The sequence below is a fragment of the Gopherus flavomarginatus genome, chromosome 19 (genome assembly GCF_025201925.1).
Source record: "Gopherus flavomarginatus isolate rGopFla2 chromosome 19, rGopFla2.mat.asm, whole genome shotgun sequence".
Classification (NCBI taxonomy): domain Eukaryota; kingdom Metazoa; phylum Chordata; order Testudines; family Testudinidae; genus Gopherus; species Gopherus flavomarginatus.
Genome location: NC_066635.1, coordinates 12,776,048 through 12,800,404, shown reverse-complemented (window position 1 = coordinate 12,800,404; position 24,357 = coordinate 12,776,048). Strand labels below are relative to the sequence as shown.

The 24,357-nt window shown below is 48.0% G+C and overlaps 1 protein-coding gene across 3 annotated transcripts; it reads left to right on the top strand.

Moving 5' to 3' along the window:
* Positions 1-20,661, top strand: PHKG1 (phosphorylase kinase catalytic subunit gamma 1). Of its 3 annotated transcripts, none has more exons than XM_050929541.1 (11): positions 1-189; positions 2,178-2,246; positions 6,502-6,637; positions 8,185-8,360; positions 10,160-10,214; positions 15,004-15,069; positions 15,551-15,714; positions 16,284-16,374; positions 18,048-18,201; positions 18,698-18,823; positions 20,379-20,661. In XM_050929541.1, the coding sequence occupies exons 3-11, from the start codon at positions 6,555-6,557 to the stop codon at positions 20,628-20,630; spliced, it is 1,167 nt and encodes a 388-aa protein (XP_050785498.1). In that variant the 5' UTR covers positions 1-189; positions 2,178-2,246; positions 6,502-6,554; the 3' UTR covers positions 20,631-20,661. The 3 variants fall into 3 exon arrangements, with proteins under 3 accessions (XP_050785498.1, XP_050785497.1, XP_050785496.1); XM_050929540.1 differs by having other exon boundaries at positions 2,178-2,250; XM_050929539.1 differs by lacking the exon at positions 2,178-2,246.
* Positions 20,662-24,357: the final 3,696 nt, after the last annotated feature.

Here is a 24,357-nt window from a genome sequence, read left to right as displayed (position 1 = left end):
CGCTGACCTGCAATGAGTTAGCAGCCGGGCTGAAGGCTGGGTTGTTATTGTGGGACTCAAAGTGGTCTGTGTCTCAGACCCTTATTGTTCAAGTTCGTTTTGACTTTTGTGGTAGTAATTTGATCCCTAACGGCTATTCCAGGAAAATTTGGGCTGACGGTAGAAGACAGAATCTGCAAAGAGGTAATGGTAAGTAGGGACCTGCTGTGTCTAGAAACAGCTCTCTAAAGGAAACAAGCAGTAGGAGTACATCTACAAAGGAGAGTGGGGGAGAGCGTATGAAGCAACCGGTTAGAGCTACAAATCATTGATATGTTGTGATGTTTTATATAGCACCTTACAAGTGATCACATAAATCCTCAGTTGTAAGGCAGAGATCCTTGTTTTCTTATGTGCCTTTGGCATGGTGGGTCCTTTTGGTACCCTAGAGGTAATTATGTAATCTTGCTGGAGTTGAAAGCCCCTCTCAGATACACTAGTGAAGGCTAAAACCATCAGGATTTCTGAAACAAAAGTATATTGTCCAATCAGGACTTTGGAACAGATTGTGTCCAATTCTGCTGTCATTACAATATTGTAGCAGTGTAACCGGAATGACTCCATTGACTGCACTGGTGTCAAAGTAGAATTTAGCCTATTATCTTGCAATATTGAGCTTTGCCCTTTTACCAAGTATGTTAATTTAAAGGGTGCATCAAGAGTAGATAGACTGGTACTAACAGTTCCGAGAGATGCTAGTCCTCTATCTGCTCTATTCTTTAGGGTTTAACATGGGGTGGGCAAACCATGGCTTGCGAACCATGTGCGGCGCCTGTACAGTTAAAGTGCTGCTCCTGGAACCCACCATGTCCCTCTTCTCAGTCCAACAGATTGCCAGGGATGGGGAATTTGGGGTATCTATCCTGCAGCGGGGTGGTGGGGATTGGGGCTTCAGCCCTATGGGGCGCACCTGCCAGGGCCCCGAGCCTTGGCAGGCACCTCCCATGGGGCAGAAGCCCCAAGCCCCACCACCCTGCCGCAGGGCAGAAGCGCCGAGGCCTGGCAGGCATGCCCAGCTCTCGAGGTTATGACAATTATCATATGTGGCTCTGAGGGTCACTAAGTCTGTGTGTATACATTAAACCAGGGGTGGCCAATCTGTTATTTCAGGCTCTCAAAGTTTCAGATTACATGATATGGGGATAATATGAAATGCAGACTTGGTGCAGATGTGTAGGTTTATCCATGCTGAGATAATCAATTTTCCTTCTCTAACTAAAGAGTAATATTACCCTGCTAAAGAAGTCTCCTTTTCCAGGACCAATAATACTACTGGACTCTCCTGCTGTTGTTAGTTCTTTACAACAGCTGCCTGTAAAGGGGGCCAGTGGATTTAAAGCAAGCTCTGTTAGGCTGGAGCTTGCTGCATCCACTGAAGTCTATAGGAGCCCTCCCGCTGAAGAGAACTCCAAATCTAGGTCTTTCCCCCACAAAACTAGACAAAAAAGAGACCTTAAAGGTCTGATCTTGCAAGGTGCTGAGCATCTCCCAGGAGGTACAGAACATTCTCAGCTCCCACTGAAATCCTCCAATCAGGCCCTTAAGATTTTAAAAGCCCTTAGGACTCCAGCCTGCAAGGTGTTGAACACTTCAGCTTGGTGTGGCAGTAGAGGGCACTTCATGTGGAGAGGCCTTGTGGTGGGTCTATGTGCCCTAACACCACCTTCCTTGCCAGGTGCCACCCTTTCAGCTGAGCTCAGTAGACACTGAACTTTTGCTATGGGTGTGGGACTCACTCGCCCTGTATACCTGCCTCAATTTCCCCCTTAAAAACAAGCCAAATCCACATGCCCTCTTGAGGACACTTTGTCAGAGGTGTGTTGGTGTTCTCTTTTCTTTGCCTGATCCTCCCTCTTATTTAAAATATCCCCTCGGTCTTGCCTTAGCTATTGGTTTATATAATGCTTGTGCACTTTCTAACTTGTATGTTGTCTCCAGCAGTTGAAAGAGCTTCTAGGCTGCTCTTTATAAATTCAGTGGCCCTAAGTTAATTGATTGAAATTGGTTTGTGTTAGTGAAATAAGGAAGAGCATCCAACCCTTCGCACTGATATAAATAAGCTAGACTGATAGTAAGTGACTCAGAATGGAGCATAGGTCAAGGCTGAAGACCTTCAAGAAGAGCGTTTTGTTTCTTAGAACCAGGCTGGGACAGACACCATTTGAGGACATGAGCTGAATGCACTGCAGAGAAATGAGAGCACACCTGTAGGTATGGTAGCAGAATCATCATGTTACTGATAGGTCAAACAAAAAGACAATGTGGAGGCAAAATTGCAACACTGGGACTTTCTGTCCAACTGCAACTGGCCGTTAAATAAACTTAGTGAACAGCCCCTCCAAAAGAAACCTCTAATGCTAAACAGCTTATGTTAGAGGCCTGTTTTTTCCAGTGGTGCTGAGCACGCACACAATGGCTGGAGAATTTCAAGGAGGCCAGGCTCAGCGACGAGCACTGTAGGAGTTCCGTTCCTCATAGGACCCTGTCCCTAGAGGTGTCTCAACTGGGGTATCGAACAAACAAGGCCATCTGTGAAAGTTAGGGCCTGCCCAGGGCCGGTGCAACCATTTAGGTGACCTAGGCGGTCGCCTAGGGCACTAGGATTTGGGGAGCGCCATTTTATTTGGCAGCGACTGTGGTGGCCGGATCTTCGGCAGCCCCGGTTGCCGCTGGCATTTAGGCGGAGGGAGCTGGGGCAGAGGAGTGCAGGGAGGGCCACCTGCAGCAAGTAAGGGGGGGGGAACTCCCCGCCCCAACTCATCCCTGCCCTGCCTCCTCCCCAAGAACGCCGTGGCTGCTTCACTTCTCCTGCCTCCCAGGCTTGTGGCACCTAAGCTGATTGGCACCGCAAGCCAGGGAGGCGGGAGAAGTGAAGCAGCCACGGCGTGCTTGGGGAGGAGGTGGGGCAGGGGTGAGCTGCTGCAAGGGGGGCGCCTCAGGGAGGAGGAGGGGAGCTACCGCGGAGTGGGGGAGGGCGCAAGGTGGAAGTTTCCCCTGGGGCACGAAACATTCTTGCACCAACCCTGGGCCTGCCCCTACTTCCTTTGCAGTCAAGAGAGCGTAGCGTTGCCAAAGCTGTATTTAAAAATAAGGGACTGTTTTCTTAGTACCCTGTGTAACCCACACACCTCCTGAGTGCTGGGCTCTGCCCCGTGTAGTGGCACTGAGACCACTGAGAGATTAATGACTCCGCTACAACCTTAGCTAAGAGCCTGTTGGCTTTTAGCTCATGCAGTAGAGGCTCATGCATTTAGCTCCAGAGATCCCAGGCTCAATCCTGCCAGGCAACGACCGGGGTCTGTCGGTGTTACACCCGCACTGCCCCTCCTCTAGATATTGTAATTATTAAATAACGAGCATACTCACCTACATTCGCTGGGGATATTTCTTGCTGCTTTTTTGCAGCACTCAACAACTACTAGTGTTGTACAGAGAGGAAAACATAAGGGACATCCCTTGTAATAAGGGACTGTTGGCAATCCTAGCCGCTGACTTCAGCAGGAGCAGCTACTGCAACCGCCCCACTCCCCCCACACATGCACACACACACAAAGAAACAGACAAGAGTTTGTAAGTAAGCACTGAATGTCTCCAGGTAGATTCTGAGCACCCTTAACTCCTGCTAGGATCAGGCCCTAAGTCTACAGGTGCTGAATAGACTCTTGGAAACTTGATTTCAGAACTGCTGTATTTCACAGTGATGATACTGGGAGTCTTAGAAACAGAGTGTGTTATCCAAACCCTGACCTTATGCAACCGATCTGCTGCAAGCACAGTGCTTCATAACACGGAGCCTGGTGGGAGAAGTACAGATCTAAATGTCGCTATTTAGCATGACTAAAGCTTTTGCTGATCAGCAGAATATCCTCCTAGCAGAAGCAGCAGCTCAGATGTCATCCAGCCTTCAAACTGTATTTGGGTGTTTTTTTCTTTTGCTGAGAGTCATTTTTATTTAGTTTTTTTAATGGATTTAAAAAAATCCAAACACTTTAGACAGTTTTGTGACTCAATGTTATATTTAAAAAGCTGACAATAATGTATCATTACTGGAGGAGGGTGGGAGGGCTCAGAAATCACCATTGGCCAGTCTTGTTGACGTGCTATAGTCTATTGCAAAAGGACCCTGATAAATAAGCCAACGGTTTCTCACGTTTCTATTGATTTGAGTTGCCCAACATGAAACATTCCAAAAGGCCTGGTTTTCAGAGAATACCAAATCAGCCATTCTCTGAAAATCAGGGCCCTTTATCACAGTGGTTCCTAAACTAGGGGCACGGCTTGTTCAGGGTAAGTCTCTGGCGGGCTGGGCCAAGCAGGTTTGTTTACTTGCCGCGCCTGCAGGTTCGGCCGATCGCGGCTACCACTGACCACGGTTCGCTGCTCCATGCCATTGGGGGCTGTGGGAAGCGACGGCCAGCACGTCCCTCGGCCTGCGCCACTTTCTGCAGCTCCCACTGGCCGAGAATGGTGAACTGTGGTCACTGGGAGCTGCAATCAACCGAACCTGCGGATGCGGCAGGTAAACAGACCGGCCTGGCCCGCCAGGGGCTTACCCTGAACAAGCCATGGCCCTAGTTTGGGAACTACTGCTTTATCACATCTCAAGTGGGGGACCAGTGGCTTTTGAAAACCTTGGCTGTTGTTGATAGTGAGAGCAGCAGTGGTTTGAGCACAGGCCAGGGAGCCAGAAACTCTTCTGATGCAAGCTCACTGTGTGACGCTGGGCATACTACTTAACCTCTCTGTCTCAGCTGCCTGCTCCCCATAGCTGTAAAATTAAGATAGTTACCTTCATTCCTACCCAGGCTTGGTGCCCTGGTTCAGCCAACTATCCCTATTAACAAGGCACTTGAGCACGCTAGAGTAAATTGGACTCAAGCAGATGCTTTGCTGAACTGTGGCTATAGTAGGGGTGCTGGTGCTGGCCCTGTAAAGCGCTTGCTTTACTACAGGAAGGAATCTCTCTCCCCTGCCATCCCAGCAAGAATCCAGTTTTATTCACTGGAAGTCTTCTTGCAGGATTGGAGAAATTTTAAAGGGCCTGTAGTCAGGGCTGCCCAGAGATTCAGGAGGCCTGGGGCAAAGCAATTTTGGGGGGTCCTTCCATAAAAAATAATAGCAATACTATAGAATACTGCCCTCCCGGTCAGCCCTGCTTGTAGTACACCCAGCAACTGGAGTCAATGATTGCTCACTCCAGGCGAGGGGTTAAGCAGACTCTGTGCGGCAGCGCTCCGCGACAGAGCCTGTGTTCCTCTGTCTGTGAGATAGTGAGCCAGGGAGCTACAGCATTGTGCATGCCCAGTGCCCTCAGTGAAAATATCCCTGTGCTCACTACAGCCTCTACTATGAGGGATGCTATAGGGACAGGACAGTCAGGAAAGGGACAAGATTTCAGAAGTGATTTGGGGTACCTCAAAGTTTGGTGGCCCCAACTCTGTGACACCTTAAAGTAGCCTGATTTTCAGAGGGTGGGTGCTCTGCACTTTCTGAAGGCCCTTCTAAGGCAGCTGAAGATGGGAACCCCAAAAATAGAGGCCCTGTCATCAGCTGACCCTCAACCTGGGCTGAACTGTAGTCTTGTTGGGTCTCTTGCTCCTGGGTCCCCTATGGAAGCCGCCACCCTTGGCCAATCTCACTGTTCCTGGCAGGAGTTCAGCTCACTCTTGGGGTCTTTTAAGAGTCCAACTATAGTTCACTTGTCTGTAGTCCCTGCAGATGCTTCCTAGGTCCTGTCACAGGTAGGAAGCAGTTCTACAGGGTCCCTTGCTTGCATCAGGCTCATAGCGTTGCCCAACCGGAGGGGGAGGAAAGGCCACCTTCTTAAGCTCCCCTTCTCCAGGTGGTGCATGGTCTGCAGGTGGGCCTAACTGGTGCTGGATGACTGCAGGACAGCTCGTTTCTACCAGCAGGATGGGCGGGGGGAAGCTTGTGAGACACTTTGGTCCATTGAAGTCAGTGGCATGTTTCCATAACTTCAGTGGGATTTGAATCTGGCATAGAATAGAACATTCCCCATCAGTGAAATACTCTCTTTAATTTCTTCCCTTTCTATTGCTCACCCTGACCTTTTCCTGACTTTAGAAGGAAGCAGAAACAAGGCCGACTCCCATGAGCACTACAGCATGCCACCTCATCAGCACCGGTGTACAGTCCTATGGTCCTGGGACAGTGATGAATACAATTTTATTTGGATTCTGGACCAGACCCTCAGAGGTATGCAGGCTCCTAACTCCCATTTATTTCAGTGGCAGTTAGGAACCTCAGTGCCCTTGAGGGTCTGGGTCTCTGTTTCTAGTTCTAAGATCTATCAGACATCAGGACTCAGAATACAAGACAGACAAGTGGAAATCCAGTAATACAGAGGTGCAGGTCCATATTTAGCCATGAGACTAGAGGACTGGTTAGAGGAAACAAAGACAGCCATGGCACTATTTAGTTGTTGTTTTTTTCTTGTTTTAGCTATTTGTTACCTTGAAGCAAGGCTTTAGAGTGGGCCCAGTGAGGATCCAAACATGACCAAGGAGGAGGAGCTACCAGACTGGCATTCGGCCCAGGAATTTTATAAGAATTATGACCCGAAGGAAATTCTGGGCAGGTAAAGTGGGGTTTCTTAACGATGGGCCAGTAGCTTGTAAACAGAATTGCCAAAACCTGTTTGCATTATTCATGCAATTAGTCCCACTGATTTGAATAGGATTCCATGTGAGAAAGTATTTAGTCCTATCGTTCCATGTACAAAAAAATGATATAGTACCTTTCATCCCCAAGTATATTTAGAAAGCTGTCCAAGAATACAGAGATGTGGCTACTTCTGGAGAAGAATTATACAGCTGCGTAAGAATGAGAACCAGCCTGACGTTTTAGGGCAAAAATTGCTGGAACACACCTCATCTGATAAAAACCCTCCTGCTATCATTTTGTGCAGAGGCGTTACGTTACTAGCACTTTCTCGGGGTGCCCAGGACTGTAAGTCACTGTGCTATCCCTCTCCCTCAGCAACAGAGAGCCTTGCTAGGACTAAACTGGGTGTCAGCTCCCGAACACTGCAGCCTGTTAGCCACCCAAACAATCTCTTCAGGGCTCTGCCAGCCCTTACTTTGCCTTGCAGCTCTGAAGTGCTTCCCTGTAGAGTCCAGCACCTGTCACTGAACACTCTCAGTAACTACCAGGTTCACTGTTCCCCAGGGAGCAGTGTACCAATGGCTTGATTGGTACAACTCAGGTTCAGGTCCTTTGTCACACCACAACATATATGGATAGTGAAACAATCCTACAATTATTATCCAAGATTCAAGTGATACCGGGAAAGGATAATGGAAACAGAAATGGTTATATGTAAAACGAAAACAGTACAGCACACTTCTGAGAGTCTACACTTAGCAAAAGCCTTGTCTAAAGCAGCTTCTGAGGAAAGCTTCCTTGCAGCGTTTCCTACCAGGACAGGTTGGGATCCTGTGTTCGTGAATACAGTCTCACTGCCTGATGACCTCCTCAAGAGCAGGATGCCAGAGTGCTGTCCCTGGCTCCCAGTTAGAGTCCAAATGAACCCCCAAACAAAGCACTTCTCCCCCGCACTGTTCCCCTCTTTCTGTAAATCTTCATTTAGCTCAGATCTCTGATCTGGCAGAAAACTTTTCCAGAGGAGTGATACCTTAATGCGAACTACAAGGACATATTTTTCAGTATATATAGAAAACAGGGGCATATGCAGAAGTCTAACTTTGACCCCTTTTTGGGGGGCATCTTCTGCAAGGATGATGGAGAGGGACAGGCTGTTGTAGGTGATGCACAACACGTAGCCCAAGGGCCAGCCCTCGAAGATCACATTGCCAAACATCACTGGGACATTCCATGCCCCTCCCCCAGCTCTGGCAGGAGCTCACTCTTTCCCTGCTCCCCCATTCTGCTTGCTCTTCTCTTTGCAGCCCTGGCGTGGGGAGGAGCTCGCCACCACGGCCCAGAGCTGGAGGAATTCTGTGCCCCCAGTGGATTACTGAGGGGGGCTGTGCCCCTACCCCACTCTTGACCCAAACTCCCTTAACTCATCCTGTTAGCACTGTGCTAGTGCACGAGCACCAGGAAGTGAAACTGGCTAGAAATTTTCCTCCTATTCCAATCTTTTCTTTGTCTTGGTCCTGGCAGAGGGGTAAGCAGCGTGGTTCGTCGGTGCATTCACAAACCCACCAGCCAAGAGTATGCGGTTAAGATTATAGACATCACCGCTGGTAATTTATCCCCAGAGGAGGTCCAGGAGCTGAGGAAAGCCACTATCAAGGAGATAGACATCCTTCAGAAGGTCTCAGGACATCCCAATATCAGTAAGTCAAAGCATTGGTATGACTGGGCACCCGGGTAACAAATTGATCAGTAGCTTTTCTCACCCCATTTTCTGTTCTAGGTATTCACAAGAGTTTTCAGATTTTGATTAATCCCTTTGGCTCCTTGAGCTGAAATCTCTACAGGGAAAGGATCCATCTTCTGTGGATGCCCACCTGATGGTGTCTGATAGTGATATCTTGCTGGGAGTTGGCTCAAATCCTAGATGAGCAGCCCTTCTGCCACTCACTGCTTCTCCTAGACCCACAATGATCCCAGTCAGCATTGCTGCAGAGCACAGCACCTGTTAGAACTAAGATCCCAATGCTCCATGGAACCTGCAGCTGGGAAAGACAGACTAGAGGAGGTGTTAGGCCCCAGCTCCAAAGCTCGCGGCCGTCAGGGCTCTTAGTGGGAAATCACTGTGTTGACAGTCGCTACCTGTAATCCATGATCTTTGCTTCAGGGCAAAGAGTATGGCTTGGTCTACACTACAAGCTTATGTTGGTATAACTGTGCCACTCAGGGGTGTGGAAAATCCACATCCCCAAGTGACATAGTTAGATTGACCTAACAGCTGGTGTAGACAACTTCTCCCATTGACGTAGCTATCACCTCTTCAGGAGGTGGAGGTCTATGCTGATGGGAGAAGCTCTCCCCGTCGGTGTAGGTAGCATCTTCACTCAGGACTACAGCACGCAGCAGCAGCATTCTAAATATAGACAAGTCCTGTGGGTGGCTAAAACCTGCAAACTGACACAGGGCAAGCACCTCACTTCAGAGCCTGCTGTGTTCACATTTGATTCCTCAGGACCTTGGCTTTGGTTTGCAGGCTCCAGTACCATACGTGGAGCCTGAAATTCTGCCTTGACACCTCTGGTGTTGTGTGTTTCACTTGTTAATGACTCAGCTCTTCTGAAAAGCACAGGCTGTGACCTCCCTGACAAGGTTTCCAGTTCTCCCTGATGAAGGTATTCTAGGAAATGGAAAGGCTGCTTTGCTGATTCCTGGGATTGGTTAGTTAGTTAGATTGGTTCTGGGAAGTCCCTTTCAGTGCAAAGCCATTAGATGATCTGACCAGAGAAAGAGCTAGAGGAAGGAACAAGGGGTGTAGCTAGAATCCATTTCCCTGCAGGGCTGGGATGCAGTCCTACTGCCAGAAGTTTTAGGTAGCAAAGCTGACACTGGTGTCAACAACAACTGCCTTGTTTTTCACTCTTCTTGGGGAAGGGGGAGGAAGAGCCATTCACGAATTCTGTGGCCTGTTCGGAGGCAGAATGTAATTTCCCCAGGAGGTATTTGGCCACTGTGAGGACATACCTTTTGGTGCCAGGGGCTAAGCACAGCTAGCCAGGACTTTGGCTTGCATCTCAGCTGAAAGGGGAGACCTCTAGTAGCCAGTGGGCTACTTTGGCTCCTTGAACTGAAATCGCTACAGGGAAAGGATCCATCCATGCCTCCTCTCTGATTCACCCACACTGCTTTCTGCAGCACTGGGTTTTCCTTGGTGGTGTCCCAGCCAGAGACAAACCAAGCTCAGCTCAGGACCCAATCCAGCAAGGTGCTGGGTGACTCCTGCAATGTGTCATGCACTCAGAGCTCCCACTGAGCTCAGTGACAGCCTAGGGCACCCAGCCACCTTCCAGGATTGGGGAGCTCTGAGATGAGCTCACATTTTCATCCTTAGGGAGTCAATGGATTAGAATCTCTTTGGGGCAGGGAACGTGTCTGACTCCATGTACATAGAGCCCCATGTAAGTTACAGCACTGTCATGATAGTTGATATCATGTTTTATTGCAGTTCAGCTGAAGGATAGTTATGAATCCCACACCTTTTTCTTCTTGGTGTTTGACCTGTAAGTACCATCTGTTTTGTTTTGTTTTGAGGGGGGGTGTTGTCCTCCTGTCTGTCTGATTGATCAGTGGGGGCATGTTCTGTTCGGTGACACCCACTCAATCCTTACTGAAGTCAATGGGGTTTAGAGTAATGTATCCGACAGTAAAATTTGGTCCCTGGGATATGTAGATTTTCCTATTAGTGGTCGCTGTAGCAAACTGAAGTTGAGACCATAAAGGAATGGGCCCCCATCCCACAACAGATCATCCTTAGCCTGATAACATGCAGGGCTGGCTTTAAAAGCATGCAAGACAAGTAACAGGCTGGCACTCTGAGCTATTCCTGGCCTGATCCTCTCTCCTGGCAGCAAGTCCAGAGGAGATTTCCTTGGTGGTCTCCCCTCCAATCACTAACTGAGCTCCCCTCTGTTTAGGACCCAGTACAGCCAGGTGTTGGATGGCTCCTGCAGAGTGCTGAGCACCTCCTGCTCCCAGTGACCTCCATGGGAGCAGAAGGCACCCAGTTACCTCAGCACCCAGTACATACTCAGGCACAACAGAGTTGGGTGTTGTGGGGAGGAGTAACTGCCAGCCAGTAACCTCTAAACCTCAGCATCTGGGAAGGTTCTGGCTGGTCAATGGAGGTGATCTTCCATAACAAACCAGGTGACGTGTGCTTTTCTGTATGAACCAAGCAACCAGTGCAGAAAGCCTCCCATGCGCCTGATCTGGTCTGACTCAAACACTCTCAAACTCTGTGATGGAGCTGGGATTCTGGTTTGGGTCCAGCTCGATAACAGAGGCACATGAAGCTGCCAAAAGAGCTACGCAAACGACGCAGATCCCCGTAGGTTTCTCAGGAGCTCAACCACCTGTGCACATACAGCTGGTTTCAGCTGGCAGAGGGAAAGTTGTTCTGTCGAGTAGCTGGTGCCAAGCAGTGTGTGAGGTTAGAAATGCGGCACAAGGCATAGAGTATTTGAAGGCGGGATTTTTTTTTTTTAATGTAGCTGTTCCTGCCATGGGTGCCAGATTTGTATGTATCTGTGGTGCCCAGAACAGGCCTAAGCAGAGCTGTCCCGTCCATAGGACGGACCGGGACAACTGCCCTGGGCCCTGCTCTTTGGGGGGGGCCCCACAGTTCAGAGGTAAACGAAGTCCAGGATGGCCTGAGGGGTTAGTGGGGGGGCCTGGTGCCAGCAGCTGTGAGCAATGGGGTCCCAGCCTGCTCTGCTCTGCCGGCTCCCAGTGTTGCTCAGGGGAGGAAGCCAGAAAGAGACAGGGCGGGCATTTGGCAAAGGGATGGAATGGGGGCAGGGAGGGGAAGAGGCGAAGCAGGGGCAGGAAGAGGCAGGAGCGGGGATGTGGAGAAAGGGTGGAGTGGGGCCGGGATGGGGGACAGAGCGGGGACAGTCTGGGGCTGGGTCACTCACTGCTGCCGGCGCAGGACCTGCGCTAGCCCCCCATGCTACCCTGGACCCTGCGTTCCCCTGAAGTGCAAAGCCTGCAGCAGTTGCCTCAGTCTGTCCTAAGGACGGGATGGCTCTGAAAACATAAGCCCAAACACTGGTGGAGCCAGGCCCCCATTCCTGAATATTGGTGGACCATGGGCACCACAGGCCCATATAACTTGCAACCTGTGGTTCCTGCGGTCCCAGCCACAGGCAAATCAATTGCCAGAGCGGTCACCGGGAGGAGGTGAAATGCATAGTCAATGACACAGAGAAACAACGATAACACTTTGCACTTCCCTAGCATCTGCCATCTAAGGCTCTCAAAGAGCTTTACACTCTTTACAAAGAGCCGAGTGCACTAATCTCACTGCCCTGTGAGGCTGGGAGATAGTGTCACCCTCACTTTACAGCTGAGAGAAGAGAGAGGGTAAGAGACTTGGCTAGAGACACGTCCCAAGCCTATAGCTGAGGTGGAAACAAGTCCCACGCGTCCTGATTCCCATGCTGTACCCTTGGAGCCCTGCTGCCTGACAACAGTAGGATCACAGCTGATCACTCCATTCCTGCTTAGCCAGGATTACGAAGAACACGTCCCTTGAGTTTGCCTCCCAGCCACATTAAAGGTCATAACAGTCTGGTTGGGGGGGACATCTCTTTTATAGTGGGCACCCTTCAGTACTCCCACAGCATGGCAGGTGATAGACGGGAAATACCTGGATCTAACTGAGAGGAGAAAGGTAGCCAGGAAGGGCATGGTGAGACCTCATGTGGCCCTCAAACTGAAGGCGGCTTTGCTGGCTATGATGCTGGTTCAGCTGGTGTCCCCGTTCCCACCTTACTGTTCTTCATCCCCTTTTATCAGGGGCTTCCCTCTGTACACCCACCAAGCTGGCTGGCTAAATGAGAAATGAGCGTCAATCTTCCTTCAGCAGAAACCAAGCAGGTGGCCTCTGTTCCAGTAACCGTTGCAGAAGGGCATTTGTGAATGGAATTTCACACAGGCCCAAAAACCCACCAGGCGCCCAGCTGCACTTTGCAACATATCCGACTCTGCCAGGACTCAACGCTGCATGCCCAAGAACATTCTCTTCACTGCTAAGACTGCAGCCTCCCCTGCCAATACAGGGCTGGCCGCAGCTGTCAGCACAGGCAGCCTCCCATCCTCCCTGCCTTGTGGGAGCGAGCGGGGTTGCTCAGGTTTCCCTGTAACCTTTGGCGAGGTCCGTCATAGATCCTGGAGTCTATTTATACATTTGGCCCCGTCTGCAGCTCCAGAACTATCTGTGTCTTGTGCAATGCTTCAACTTCTGATCAGGCAGGACTTGTGGTTTCAGCCAGCTCTTTAACTCAGGGTGTGATCTTGCACTGATTCGGTTAAACCAGTGCAACTTTGTGTGGGGACAAGCCCAGAGAGATGCTTTTCTGTCGCTGCACTGAGGTGGCTACATTAACCCATCTTCTTACGCCTCATAGCCACCCTTAGCATAAGAGACCCTGGATCTGAATGCGGCCAGTGGGGCAGGCTAAGCAAAAACATGTGTCTCCTGTGGGAAAGCTCCAAAAGCTAATTGATTGCAAGAAATCACTGCATATATCAGCCAAACAACTTCTGGGCCTGGACAGCACCTCAGGGCACAAGGAAATGCGGCTCCGGCTTAGAGAGTCATCACCAATGGAGCTACAGCATGGGAGGGTGTGCGACTAGCCAGTGCCGTAAAAATGGGACTCAGGAAATCTGTCACCACCTTTCTGTGTTGTCGAGGGCACTTCTTAAAAGAAATTGAAATTTCTTTTTAGTTGCTTTGGGCCTCAGTTCACCAGCTGAGGCTCCCAGCCTCATTGGGGTTTAGTGGGAATAATGCAATTCATGTTTGTGAAGGTGTCACGGGGCGTGGCCCCACTCCTGTCTTCTCCTCGCAAAAATTGCACAGACTCCTTTGGTTGTGCCTTCCCTGTGTCTTTTTACTTTGTGTTCCCGCCACCAAACAGTCCTTGCATGACAGCCCAGTGACAATATGAACTGCCTCTTGGCCCACTCACCAGAGCTGGAAAGTAACAGAGGACACCCTGTTCTGAGCCTCTGTCTGCCTAGGCTCAGCTAGCCCTGTTTCTCCTTCTCTCCTCCCGCACCCTTCCTTTCTGGGCCACCTCTTATCAGCCTAGGGCTGATGTGTAATGGGCTCAATTACTGATTGAGTAATTAACACCCTCCCCCCCTCCCATCAGCTTCCTATTGGGGAACTAATTACTATCAGAGTGATCAGAGTGCAGGCTCACCCATTTGCCCCCTGCACTCTGTCACAGAAGGGCTGAGAATCTAGGTGAAAAGTCCCACAGAAAAAAAACAGTAAATGCATAGTTTTGAGTGTGTTAGGTGGTCAGAAAAACTACTATTTGTTGTGTAAAAGACTAGGGGAGTGTTCCTTTAAATAGTTTGTGAGCCCTCTAGTGGTGCTCATCGTGTTCTATGTTTTAAAAGCTGCCAGAACCCACCCAAAGCAACCAGCCTACATATGTAATGATGCCTTGAATGTTGTGTATTTTCAGTAAATATGGTTATTTGGACCCTACTGTGCCTGTGTGCTTCCTTCATATGATATTTGTGGTGTAAAAGGCAAGAGAAACAACATTATTTCGAACGGGCAGCTTCTTATCCACCAGATCTATTGCCTGGGGGTGTTTGGAGTCATCTTGGTGCTCTTTAGTGACCAAGATAAAGGGCTTCCTCTTGTTAAGTCAAAAACAATTCCAGGAGAGGGATCTGGGTTCTTTCCTAGTCCAGAGAGAACCCAGCTTGACTCTCAGATCTCAGAGTGAACTTATGGGGCTGATTAATGGGGGGAACAAATGTACTCCCTTTTACCTGTGAATTGAGTAGAATTCAGTGTTACCAACTCTTGTGATTTTATTGTGACACTCATAATCTTTGTTGTTTTTCTTAAAGCTTCAACTCCTGGAGTCAAGTGATTATGTGAGACTGGCAGCTTTAATTTTTTTTTAAAGTATGATTCCTCATTGTTACAGAGAAAAGCTTGAAAACATGACCCTACAGGGTTCAAAGTTCAGAAGGCACATCAAAAGAACTCCACATTGATGATTTTACAAATCTCATGATTTTAAAGCCAAATCTCTTGATTGTTTGAGACCTGATGCTTGATTTTTGCAGGCTTGGGGTTGGAGATACTGAGATTTGCTTGAGGTCACGGAGAGACAAACTGGGAGCCCCCTGGACCTTTTCCAGGGTTGTTGCTGCATTTTACATGTAGTGGTTGATTCCAAAGATTTTATTGCCATTTTACATTGTGGCTGTGACTCAAGGCCAGCATCTTTAAGTGCCTTGTCTTCCTAAACACAGAATGAAGAGAGGAGAGCTCTTTGATTACCTCACAGAGAAAGTCACCTTAAGTGAGAAGGAAACCAGGTATGGTGAGACAGACTTGAACAGCACAGTGGTTCTGCCAGCATTTCCGCCTGGACAAACAGTGGCATTTTGGACTTGCTAGAGACAAGCTCCCCCAAAAGGTCTCCAGGTCTGAAATGGGGTCTCTCACAGCCCAGGTTTCAAACCTTTCAGTTCCTGAGGTTGCCCAAAACTGCTGCTCTCAGCTGGCAACTTGTCAGGAGTGCAAGGGCACTTTCTGGTCCACACCCAGCTTCAATGGAGCATAAGGACAACTAGTGTCTGTTCCTCAGGCCAGGTGGCAACGCTCACTCTCAGGCTACTGAATTGGACACTGGGGTTCAGAGCTATAGTGCTCATCTCGTTGCCTAGAAGCAGGATGAGCTCAGTATGTTTCCATCGTTCTCAGGGGAAAGGAGAAGAGGGTATGGGATCTCTTTTTGGAGGGGTTGCTTGGCTGAAAGAGGACTTATCTCCCCCACTCCATTATCATCCCCTCTAGGAAGATCATGCGTGCACTGCTGCAAGTGATCCAGTACCTCCATTCCATGAACATTGTCCACAGAGACCTGAAGCCGGAGAACATTCTCCTGGATGACAACATGAACATCAAGCTGACGGACTTTGGCTTCTCCTGCCAGTTGAATGGGGATGAGAAGCTCAAAGGTGGGATGATTATTTTATCAGAGCAGTCAGAGGAGGAGAAGACCTTCTAGATTGTCTATGCTATCCCGTTGGCAGGACAGGCTTGCTCCTTCAGTCTGTACACCAGTACTTTGTTAAGCCTCGCTTTAGATATCTTAACCAAAAGGGCTTCTACCACTTCCCATTATATTGGCTTCTCCTCTGGAAGTTGATCCTAAATTTTCTCTCTTGATTTCTACAAGTTGCTCCTAGTTACACACTCTGTGCCATCCCATACTAGCTTTCCCCATCACAACCTTACTTGCAGACACTAGTTATTTCATAGCCCATTGGGATGAGATTATTCAAAGGCACAAATGGCTGTTTGGCTTGGTCACTCTTCTCCTTGCCTACATTACAGGTTATAACTCGATATTGGACTCCCCTAATAAGATGCCAATGAAGCGTAGTTAAGGGCTATGTAACACACACTGGAAACATTCTGTCCAGCAGCAGCCGCTCAATGAATAGCTGTTTACTGGTTACAGGGTGGTACAAACCTCTGCAAATTCACTGATGTTAAAGTGAAAAGTTCCATCCCTTTCTTGCAGAAATCTGTGGCACTCCTGGTTATCTAGCTCCTGAAATATTAGAGTGCTCCATGGATAAGGACCATCCAGGGTATGGAAAGGAAGTTGACATGTAAGTAGAACATTCATATGTAGTGACAAACTTTCCTAGTAACTGGAGTGAATATCTCCTCCCTTTGCAGTGGGGTTTACTTCTGAAATTCTCATGCTTTCGGACGCTGGGAAAAGCAAGAGGAGCTCATTCAAACTAGTCTCCAAGGATAAGAGATCTGAATACCAGCCACAAATGGCTGGGGTCAGTGAAGAGGTTATACAGTGCACAGAGTGAATGACATGGGCTAATAGTCTACACATATGACAGAGAGCCAGGAATATCAGATTTCTAATCCCAGCTCTAACATAAATTCTCTGCCTCAGTTTCCTCGTCTTTGCCTATTATGTGAGCATACAGTGCTAGAGAAGTAGTATTATTTACCACCAACGGTCTATACCATGGGGGTAACAACCCTGCTAACTAACCGTCGCAATAGCTGTGAGGCAGGTGAACAGGGGTTTTGAAGGGGGATAACACACAGGTCTAGATCCATAAAGGTATTGAGGTGCCTAGCTTCCATTCAATTCAATCTGGGCTTTAATGCTATGTAGGTGAAAAGCAGTAAGTGTCATTAATAATAATGAGCGTTGCACGAGTGGGTGTCCAAAATGGTTCTTTGCCTTTTCATACTGACAAGCCCTGAAATTGGGTTTTATACACTCACTGAGACAGCAGTCAGAAAACAATGCTCTTCTAGGGCCTGATCCTGTTCTCCATGAAGCAAATGAGAGCTTTGCCAATGACTTTAATAGGCGCAAGGCCAGGCCTGTGCAGATTAGTAACTGTAAATAGACACATGATGACTAGACAGCTGAGCTGCTTTCTCAGCTCTCTTCTTGGGTGAGTCACTTGAATTAAACTAGGCACCTGACAAGCCTCATGTGTGCAAAGGACATTTGCTGTGCAAGGTTCTCCTATTCCTGGCTGGCCAGCCGTGACAGAGCAACTCCAGCACACTCACCACTGACAGCACAGGCTCGTAAGGAGCTGACTCCTGAATTACACTGCAGCACAGTCCAGACAGCCGACTCCTACGCTGCAAGGATGGGGTTGGGGGGCATACAGGGCCAACTGGCTTTACTGGTGATAAGCCTGAAAGGCAAAATATCCCTCTCTCTCATGGCCCAGCAGAACTTCCCCACAGTCTAAAGCAGTGAAATCAGAACAGGTCCAGAATAAGAGTCTCTAACTCACAGCTTCCCTGGGCTAGCACGGTGGCTCCGGTGAGCAAGGAAAGCCACTTCACTCTTCTGCCTCAGCATCTACTCTGGCTTCCTGTTCTTTCCCACACAGAAGAAGCCATAGGTTATTTCTTCTCCTACACAGCCCCTCATCTACCCATGCTTCCTCCTTATGTGCCTAACCTAATGAGCCCCACCTGAGGGAACTCTTCCCTCCTCATTACCAGCCGAGGCAGTTTTCCACAGGTGTGGTCTGTTCTGCCAACCCTCCCCTCTCCCAGCTTGACGGAGTGTGAGATTCAAACACCACGGTGTAGGCCCGAACTCTGCTCTGGCCTCCAGTTTTGTAACTGGGCCCTATTTGTCTAATAAGCTGAGCACCCCGGAGCCATCTGACACGCAGCTCTGGATCAGGATTTTGCAGTCTATGCCTGTCTTGGCTTCCTTGATGGGAGCGATACTAATGAATGTGCCCAGTGGACTGATACTGGTCCGCTCTGCCTTTGGCAGGTGGAGTAGTGGCGTGATCATGTACACCCTGCTGGCTGGCTCCCCGCCCTTCTGGCACCGGAAGCAGATGCTCATGCTGCGGATGATCATGAGTGGGAATTACCAGTTCAGCTCTCCAGAGTGGGATGATCAGTCAGACACAGTCAAAGATCTGGTGAGCGCTTACTTGCCATGGAAGGAATGGGAGAAACGGGGAATCTCTCCAGCTTTACTAGTGGGGTAGGGTGGCCTGGTGGATGCAGTAGTAGCATGTGGATTCTACTCCTGGTTCTGCCCTGGGTGATCTTGGGCAAGTTCCTTAGTCCCTGTGCCTCTTTTTCCCCATCCCACCTTTTATCAGTCTTGTGAGTATAGCCTGTAAGCTCTTTGGGATAGGGACTGTTTCTTACTGTGATTGTACAGTGCCTAAAGAAATGACCCCCCCAGTCTTGGGTAGGGCCTTTAGGCTCTACTGTCACACAAATAATAAATAACCCTCAAAGTATTTCTAGACCCTGCTCTTCTCATGCAATCTCAAGGCCTGAGGAACCAAAGATAGACAAGAATCCAGTAGTGGGGACACCTGACGGAATGCTCCTGGGACAGGGTAACGATAAGGAGAGAATGGCACGTCCGGCTGTGCCAATCCGTCTGATTGTGCCTTCCTGCAGATTTCCCGGCTCCTGGTGGTGAATCCTAAGAAGCGCTACACAGTCAATGATGCGCTGGCCCACCCGTTTTTCCAGCAATATGTCGTGGAAGAAGTACGGCACTTCAGCCCTTTAAGGAAACTTAAGGTAACAGAGTTGTTTTAGATCCTTCCATCAGGACTGGCTGACGGTGACATTTCAAACATGTTAGGAACATAAGAACATAAGAATGGCCACACTGGGTCAGACCAAAGGTCCATCTAGCCCAGTATCCTGTCTTCCGACAGTGGCCAATGCCAGGTGTGAGATCACATACAGCCTTCAGCTGGTTTATTATTTATTCATCATGGTCGATAACCACGGCTCCAACACCGATTTGATTGCTAATGAGGGTGAGGGTCAGGCTCTTAAAGATGGGCCCAAACCATAACTAGGGAGCCAAACTTTGGGACTGAATTTTGTAGCTTGGGTTCATCTCTAATGCACAGGAAGTAATAGGACTTAAACAAAACGGAGCTATCTAGTAGACTAGTGCTTTAAAGAGACAACACAGTGCAGGTCCTTAATACATTATAGATGACCAGATGGAGGCCCATCTCAAAGCAGTGCCCTTTACTTTATTTTTTGATATATCCCAGTGGGTTTACCACTGAAATTCTTAATGGAAGAAGCGTGTTACACAGAGGGATTTGAACAAGGAAAAGGTAGACTGGGCACCAAAATGGCAGATGAAAGTTGATGTTGATAAATGCAGAGGGATGCATATTGGAAAACATAATTCCAACTATAGAGACAAAATGATGGGGGTCTAAAGTAGCTGTTACCACTCAAGAAAGAGATCTTGGAGTCACAGTGGATGGTTCTCTGAAATCATCCACTAAATGTGCAGCAGCAGGCAAAAAAGTGAACAGAACGGTAGGAACCATTAAGAAAGAGATAAATAGAAGATAGCAAATATCATGCCATTATATAAATCCATGGTATGCCCACACCTGGAATATCTGTGCAGTTCTGGTCTCCCCATCTCAAAAAAGAAATAGATTCAAAATAGAAAAAATATAGAGAAGGGCAACAAACATTATTAAAGGTATGAAACAGCTTCCATATGAGAGGAGATTAAAAACACTGGAACTGTTGGGCTTGGAAAAGAGATGACGAAGGGAGGATATGATAGTCTATACAATCATAAATGGCATGGGGAACGTGAATGAGGAAGTGTTATTTACCCCTTTACATAACACAAGAACCAGGGGTCACCCAATGCAATTAATTGGCTGCAGGTTTAAAACAAACAAAAGGAAGTATGTCTTTGCACAAGGCACGTTCAACCTGTAGAACTCATTGCCAGGGGATGTTGTAAAGGCCAGCTTCAAAAAGGAATTAGATAAGTTCATGGAAGATAGCCATTGACAAACCTATCAGCCAAGATAATCAGGGATGCAATCCCATGCTCCAGATGCTGGGGCTGGATGACTGGATGACAGGAGATGGATCACTTCATAATTGCCATGTTCCGTTCATTCCCTTTGAAGCATCTGGCATTGGCCACTGTCGAAAGACAGGAAGATACTGAGCTAGATGGACCATCGATCTGACTCACTAAGGCCATCCTTATGTTAACGAATCAGTTTAAATTGATAGTCTGTTGATTAACTTCCAAAGCAGCTGCCTTTTCACATGAACTGGCTACATTTCATTTCAGGTCATCTGCCTGACAGTTCTGGCATCAGTCCGCATCTATCATCACTATCGGAATGTCAAGCCAATTACCAGGGAGGTAATAATGAGAGACCCCTACGCTCTGAAACCCATTCGCAAACTGATTGATGCCTGTGCCTTTAGAATCTATGGACACTGGGTGAAGAAAGGAGAAGCACAAAACAGAGCAGCCTTGTTTGAGAACACTGCAAAGGTGATTTTGCTGAGCTTAGCCGCAGAGGAAGCATTATTTTGATTTATCCCTGAATAAAACTGCTTCAGCAGCGTCTTAGCGTAAGTTTGTAAGAGCTAAGGTGAGCAAACCCTCTGAAAACTAACCGCTGTCTCTTTTATGTTTTCCTAATAAAATCTCAATAGATAATATTAAAACCAGAGTGCGCCAAACCCCAACATCCTTATTTGGCCTTCAAAAGATGCCATATTCACAAACCTGGGCAGAGCCCCATCAAATGTCAATGAATTTTGCCGGTGTAAGGCCTCTGTGCTTTGGCCTTGCCGGATTGATAGTCAACTTTCCTATAAAATGACATACAAGGGCCTGGTTTTTTTAGAAGTGGCTTCTAATTTTGCAGCTGTAATTAACAGTGTGTGTAAATATACCCTCAGATCAGGCAGGTGAACATCTTAAATGGCAGCATTTGTGCCTCAAATTAATTTCACCTGAATGTTTTTTGGGGGTTTTTTTGGCCTGGAATGAATTGCAGGCACAAAATTGGTCACCAAGATGAGGCACTTTTGAAAAAGAATAGAGATGGGGGCCCAAGCAAAATCCTAGCTGTGGTATTCGGGTAAGGCTATAGCTCTGAACATCACAGCTCTCTCTAATGCAGAGGGAACCAATAGGGTATGCAAGAACAATAGAATACACTTATTGCCTCTCCTGTAGGAACCACATCCTTTCATTGGCAGGATGGGCCATGCTCCCCTGAGTTGTGGTAACAGAAGGATGCAAGCGAGCTCCCTCACACCTGTGTGAAATTCTCGGCAGCAGTGGTGGCAATATTTTCTGTTATTGCCATTTGCTATGATCAGGCTCATGTTGCTCTTGCTGGTGCCCTCCTGCTTACAGCTAGGGCCTTCATCCTGTAAGCGACACCTACGCAGACCTTGGCACCTGCCCCAGTGCAGTCAGTGGAACTCCATGTGGGCGCAGAGGATCACCTTTGGGAAGCAACTTGCTGGATTGGGGCCTCAGTGTCTGGCCCAGGCCAGCCTGAGGTTTCAAAGCCTAGCTTTCATCTGGTAGTGGGCACGACCTGTTCTGTGAAGATGATAGATTGGCCAAGGCAAAGATAATGAGTTTGGGGCACAATCAGGCCAAGGTAAGCAGTGGGGTCACAGCAGCTGGAGGGAATCTAAATTAGATGGGGAGCTGGGTAAAAAGAAATGGGACAGGGATGTGGAAAGCAGCTCCACCAATGGGACACTTGCAAAATACTAACCTGTTACATTCAATTGACTGAGGTTAAAAACCACCTGAAGCTGATCAAGCTTTGTTTTTACAAGGCGGATGTTGTAATTAGAGATTCTGGGCCCAACCTTCACCAACAGAACATTAAGGTAAGGTGGCTTATCCCACATCACTTTTGAAAATCAAGTCTTTCAGGGCACGAATACCATGTTTTGGGTGCCTCACTGCAAAGGCGAGTGTTCACTGTTTTGCCATCTGTAAAATGAGGCTAATGATACATGCATCTGAGGAAGTGGGTATTCACCCACGAAAGCTCATGCTCCAAAACGTCTGTCAGTCTATAAGGTGCCACAGGATTCTTTGCTGCTAATGATACTGACCTCCTCTGTCAGGTGCTTTGAGAGCCACCGATGAAAGTGCCATATAAAGGCTTGGTATTATTCACTGAGCTCTCGCTTCATTTAGCTTTGGGACTAACACATTTTCTACTCTATTAAGAAAAAAAAGCCTCGCCCCTGGGCTGTAGTACAATTGGCAGTTTATAGCTCAATCTTTAATACAAGCTGAGGAAACCTTCCCTGCCTGCTTGCCCACCAAACTCTGAAAATAAAACAAGAAGTTGTGACAAAACCACCACCCTCAAATTTGTGTCAGTAGGAAAAAGTGGACCTGTCCAAATCCCCCAAATGGCAAAAGGCCGCCTGAGTGTGAAAACAGCAATCCGAGCCTTCATCTTAATGGACTTGATTGACTCCTTCCTTTCTATTATAGATGGGGCATATTCTGAAGGGCGACTAGCATCTCACATAGCACTCTTCCTAGCCAACAGATTCCATCATGTCATCATCCCTGCCAGCCTTAGTTACCGTGGTTATAACCAGTCAATCTATAAACAACGCCTTGAGGGTGATAGATGTTTTGTTTCCAAAGCTTTAAGGCACCATGTTGAAGAGTAGCAATTCATTTTATGCATCTACAACTTAGGCTGAGTTTTTAAACAGCCTTTGAGTGATGGAAAATGCACATTGCAGCTAACGGTGACTTGTATACTGCATGTGTATTTAGGAGACATTTAAAAAGATACAGGGCTCATACACAGACCTCAAAATGGTCAAGGGCTTCAGTTTATGTCTATTTGATCAGTGCATCTGTCCGTGGTTTTGTAAACTGTTTACATGTCAATAAATAGGCTTAATTTTACTTAGCTTGTGTGACATGGCATTGTTAAGCTGGTGCCTGTTGTATTCTGTCAAGCAACATAATATTAGGCTGGGAATTGCTAAGGGGCCTAAGGCATTAGGTGCCCAGCTCCCACGGGATGCCACTGGGAGTTAGCTGTCTAATGCCTTTAGGTCACCCCCTTTTGTAAACCTCAGCCTTAATGCTTAGCATTTATATTCAGCTGCTTCACAGACACTAAGTAATTGATCCTCCCAATAGCCCCTTTGTTTTATTATCCCTGTTTTCAAGGTGGGGAAACTGAGGTAGAGTTGAGGTTAAGGGGCAGATTGTCAGAGGTATTTAGGTACTTAAAGCTGGAGATAGGTGCCTTTAAACCAATGGGAGTTTGATTTAAAATGAGAATTAAATCAACAGCTGTCAGATGCCTGGGTGTTTTTGAAAATTGCATTAGGTGCCATCTGCAGCTTTGACAATCTGGCCACAAGTGACCAGCCTCAGGTCTCCTGGGCTGTCTCTATAATGCACTTGCTTCCTAAAATTTCTCACCCCTGCAGCATGGGTGATGATAGCAACAATGGGAATGTTTGTGGAGGCTAGTCGTTGGCATGGGGCTGGGACATTTAGGTTATTTACTGAGACTACAACTTTCTAACTCTAAGAACAGTGGAAGCCTGTTCCAGAGCTTCAAGGAAGGTGGTAGATTCATAGGAAGATTTTAAGAACAGGTTGGACAAAGACCAGTCAGGGATGGTCTAAGTTTAGTTGGCCCTGCCTCAGTGATGGGGGTTGGACGAGATGATCTCTCACCATCCCTTCCAGCCCTACATTTCTGTGATTCAAGACCCTGTGTTGCGGAACAGGGCTCAGAGCCATGGTTGAAACACCAGTGGTTGCTGTACACTGGTGCAGGTGGAGCTGTGACCATGGAGAATTATAGGGGGAAGAGTGTGGTGTAGCAAAGCCAAAGTGTGCCTGAGTCAGAGCTGGGATTAGAACTCAGGACTTTCTGACTCAGCCCACACCTGTCTTTCTCGGTTACCAGCAGAAACAAGGGCAACCCTTACTCACACACGTAGTTCTTACTCCTACGGAGCCAAGTCAAGCAAAACTCCCCATTTTTTTCCCCCAAAGGGAATTTTAGCCAAGTAAGAACCTCAGCAAAGGCTGCAAGAGTTGACTCATGAGCAGCCTCATCGGTCTCCCTGGGACTACTCGTATGTGTACATGTTTGCAGGATTGGGCGCACAGGGATGGCTGGCTGAAGTTAGCTGAAAAGACAGCAGCAGCATCTTCTTAAAAAATCAAAAAGAATTGAGACAACTGGACAAAACCACCCTCAATGTCTAAACCCTCCACTCTGACACCAGAC

Coding starts and splice junctions, on each gene's coding strand:
- PHKG1 (XM_050929539.1), top strand. CDS start 6,555: ATGACCAAGGAGGAGGAGCTACCAGACTGGCATTCGGCCCAGGAATTT. Junction 15,070..15,550: donor TTAAGTGAGAAGGAAACCAG/GTATGGTGAGAC, acceptor CATCCCCTCTAG/GAAGATCATGCGTGCACTGC. Junction 18,824..20,378: donor GCCCTTTAAGGAAACTTAAG/GTAACAGAGTTG, acceptor ATTTCATTTCAG/GTCATCTGCCTGACAGTTCT.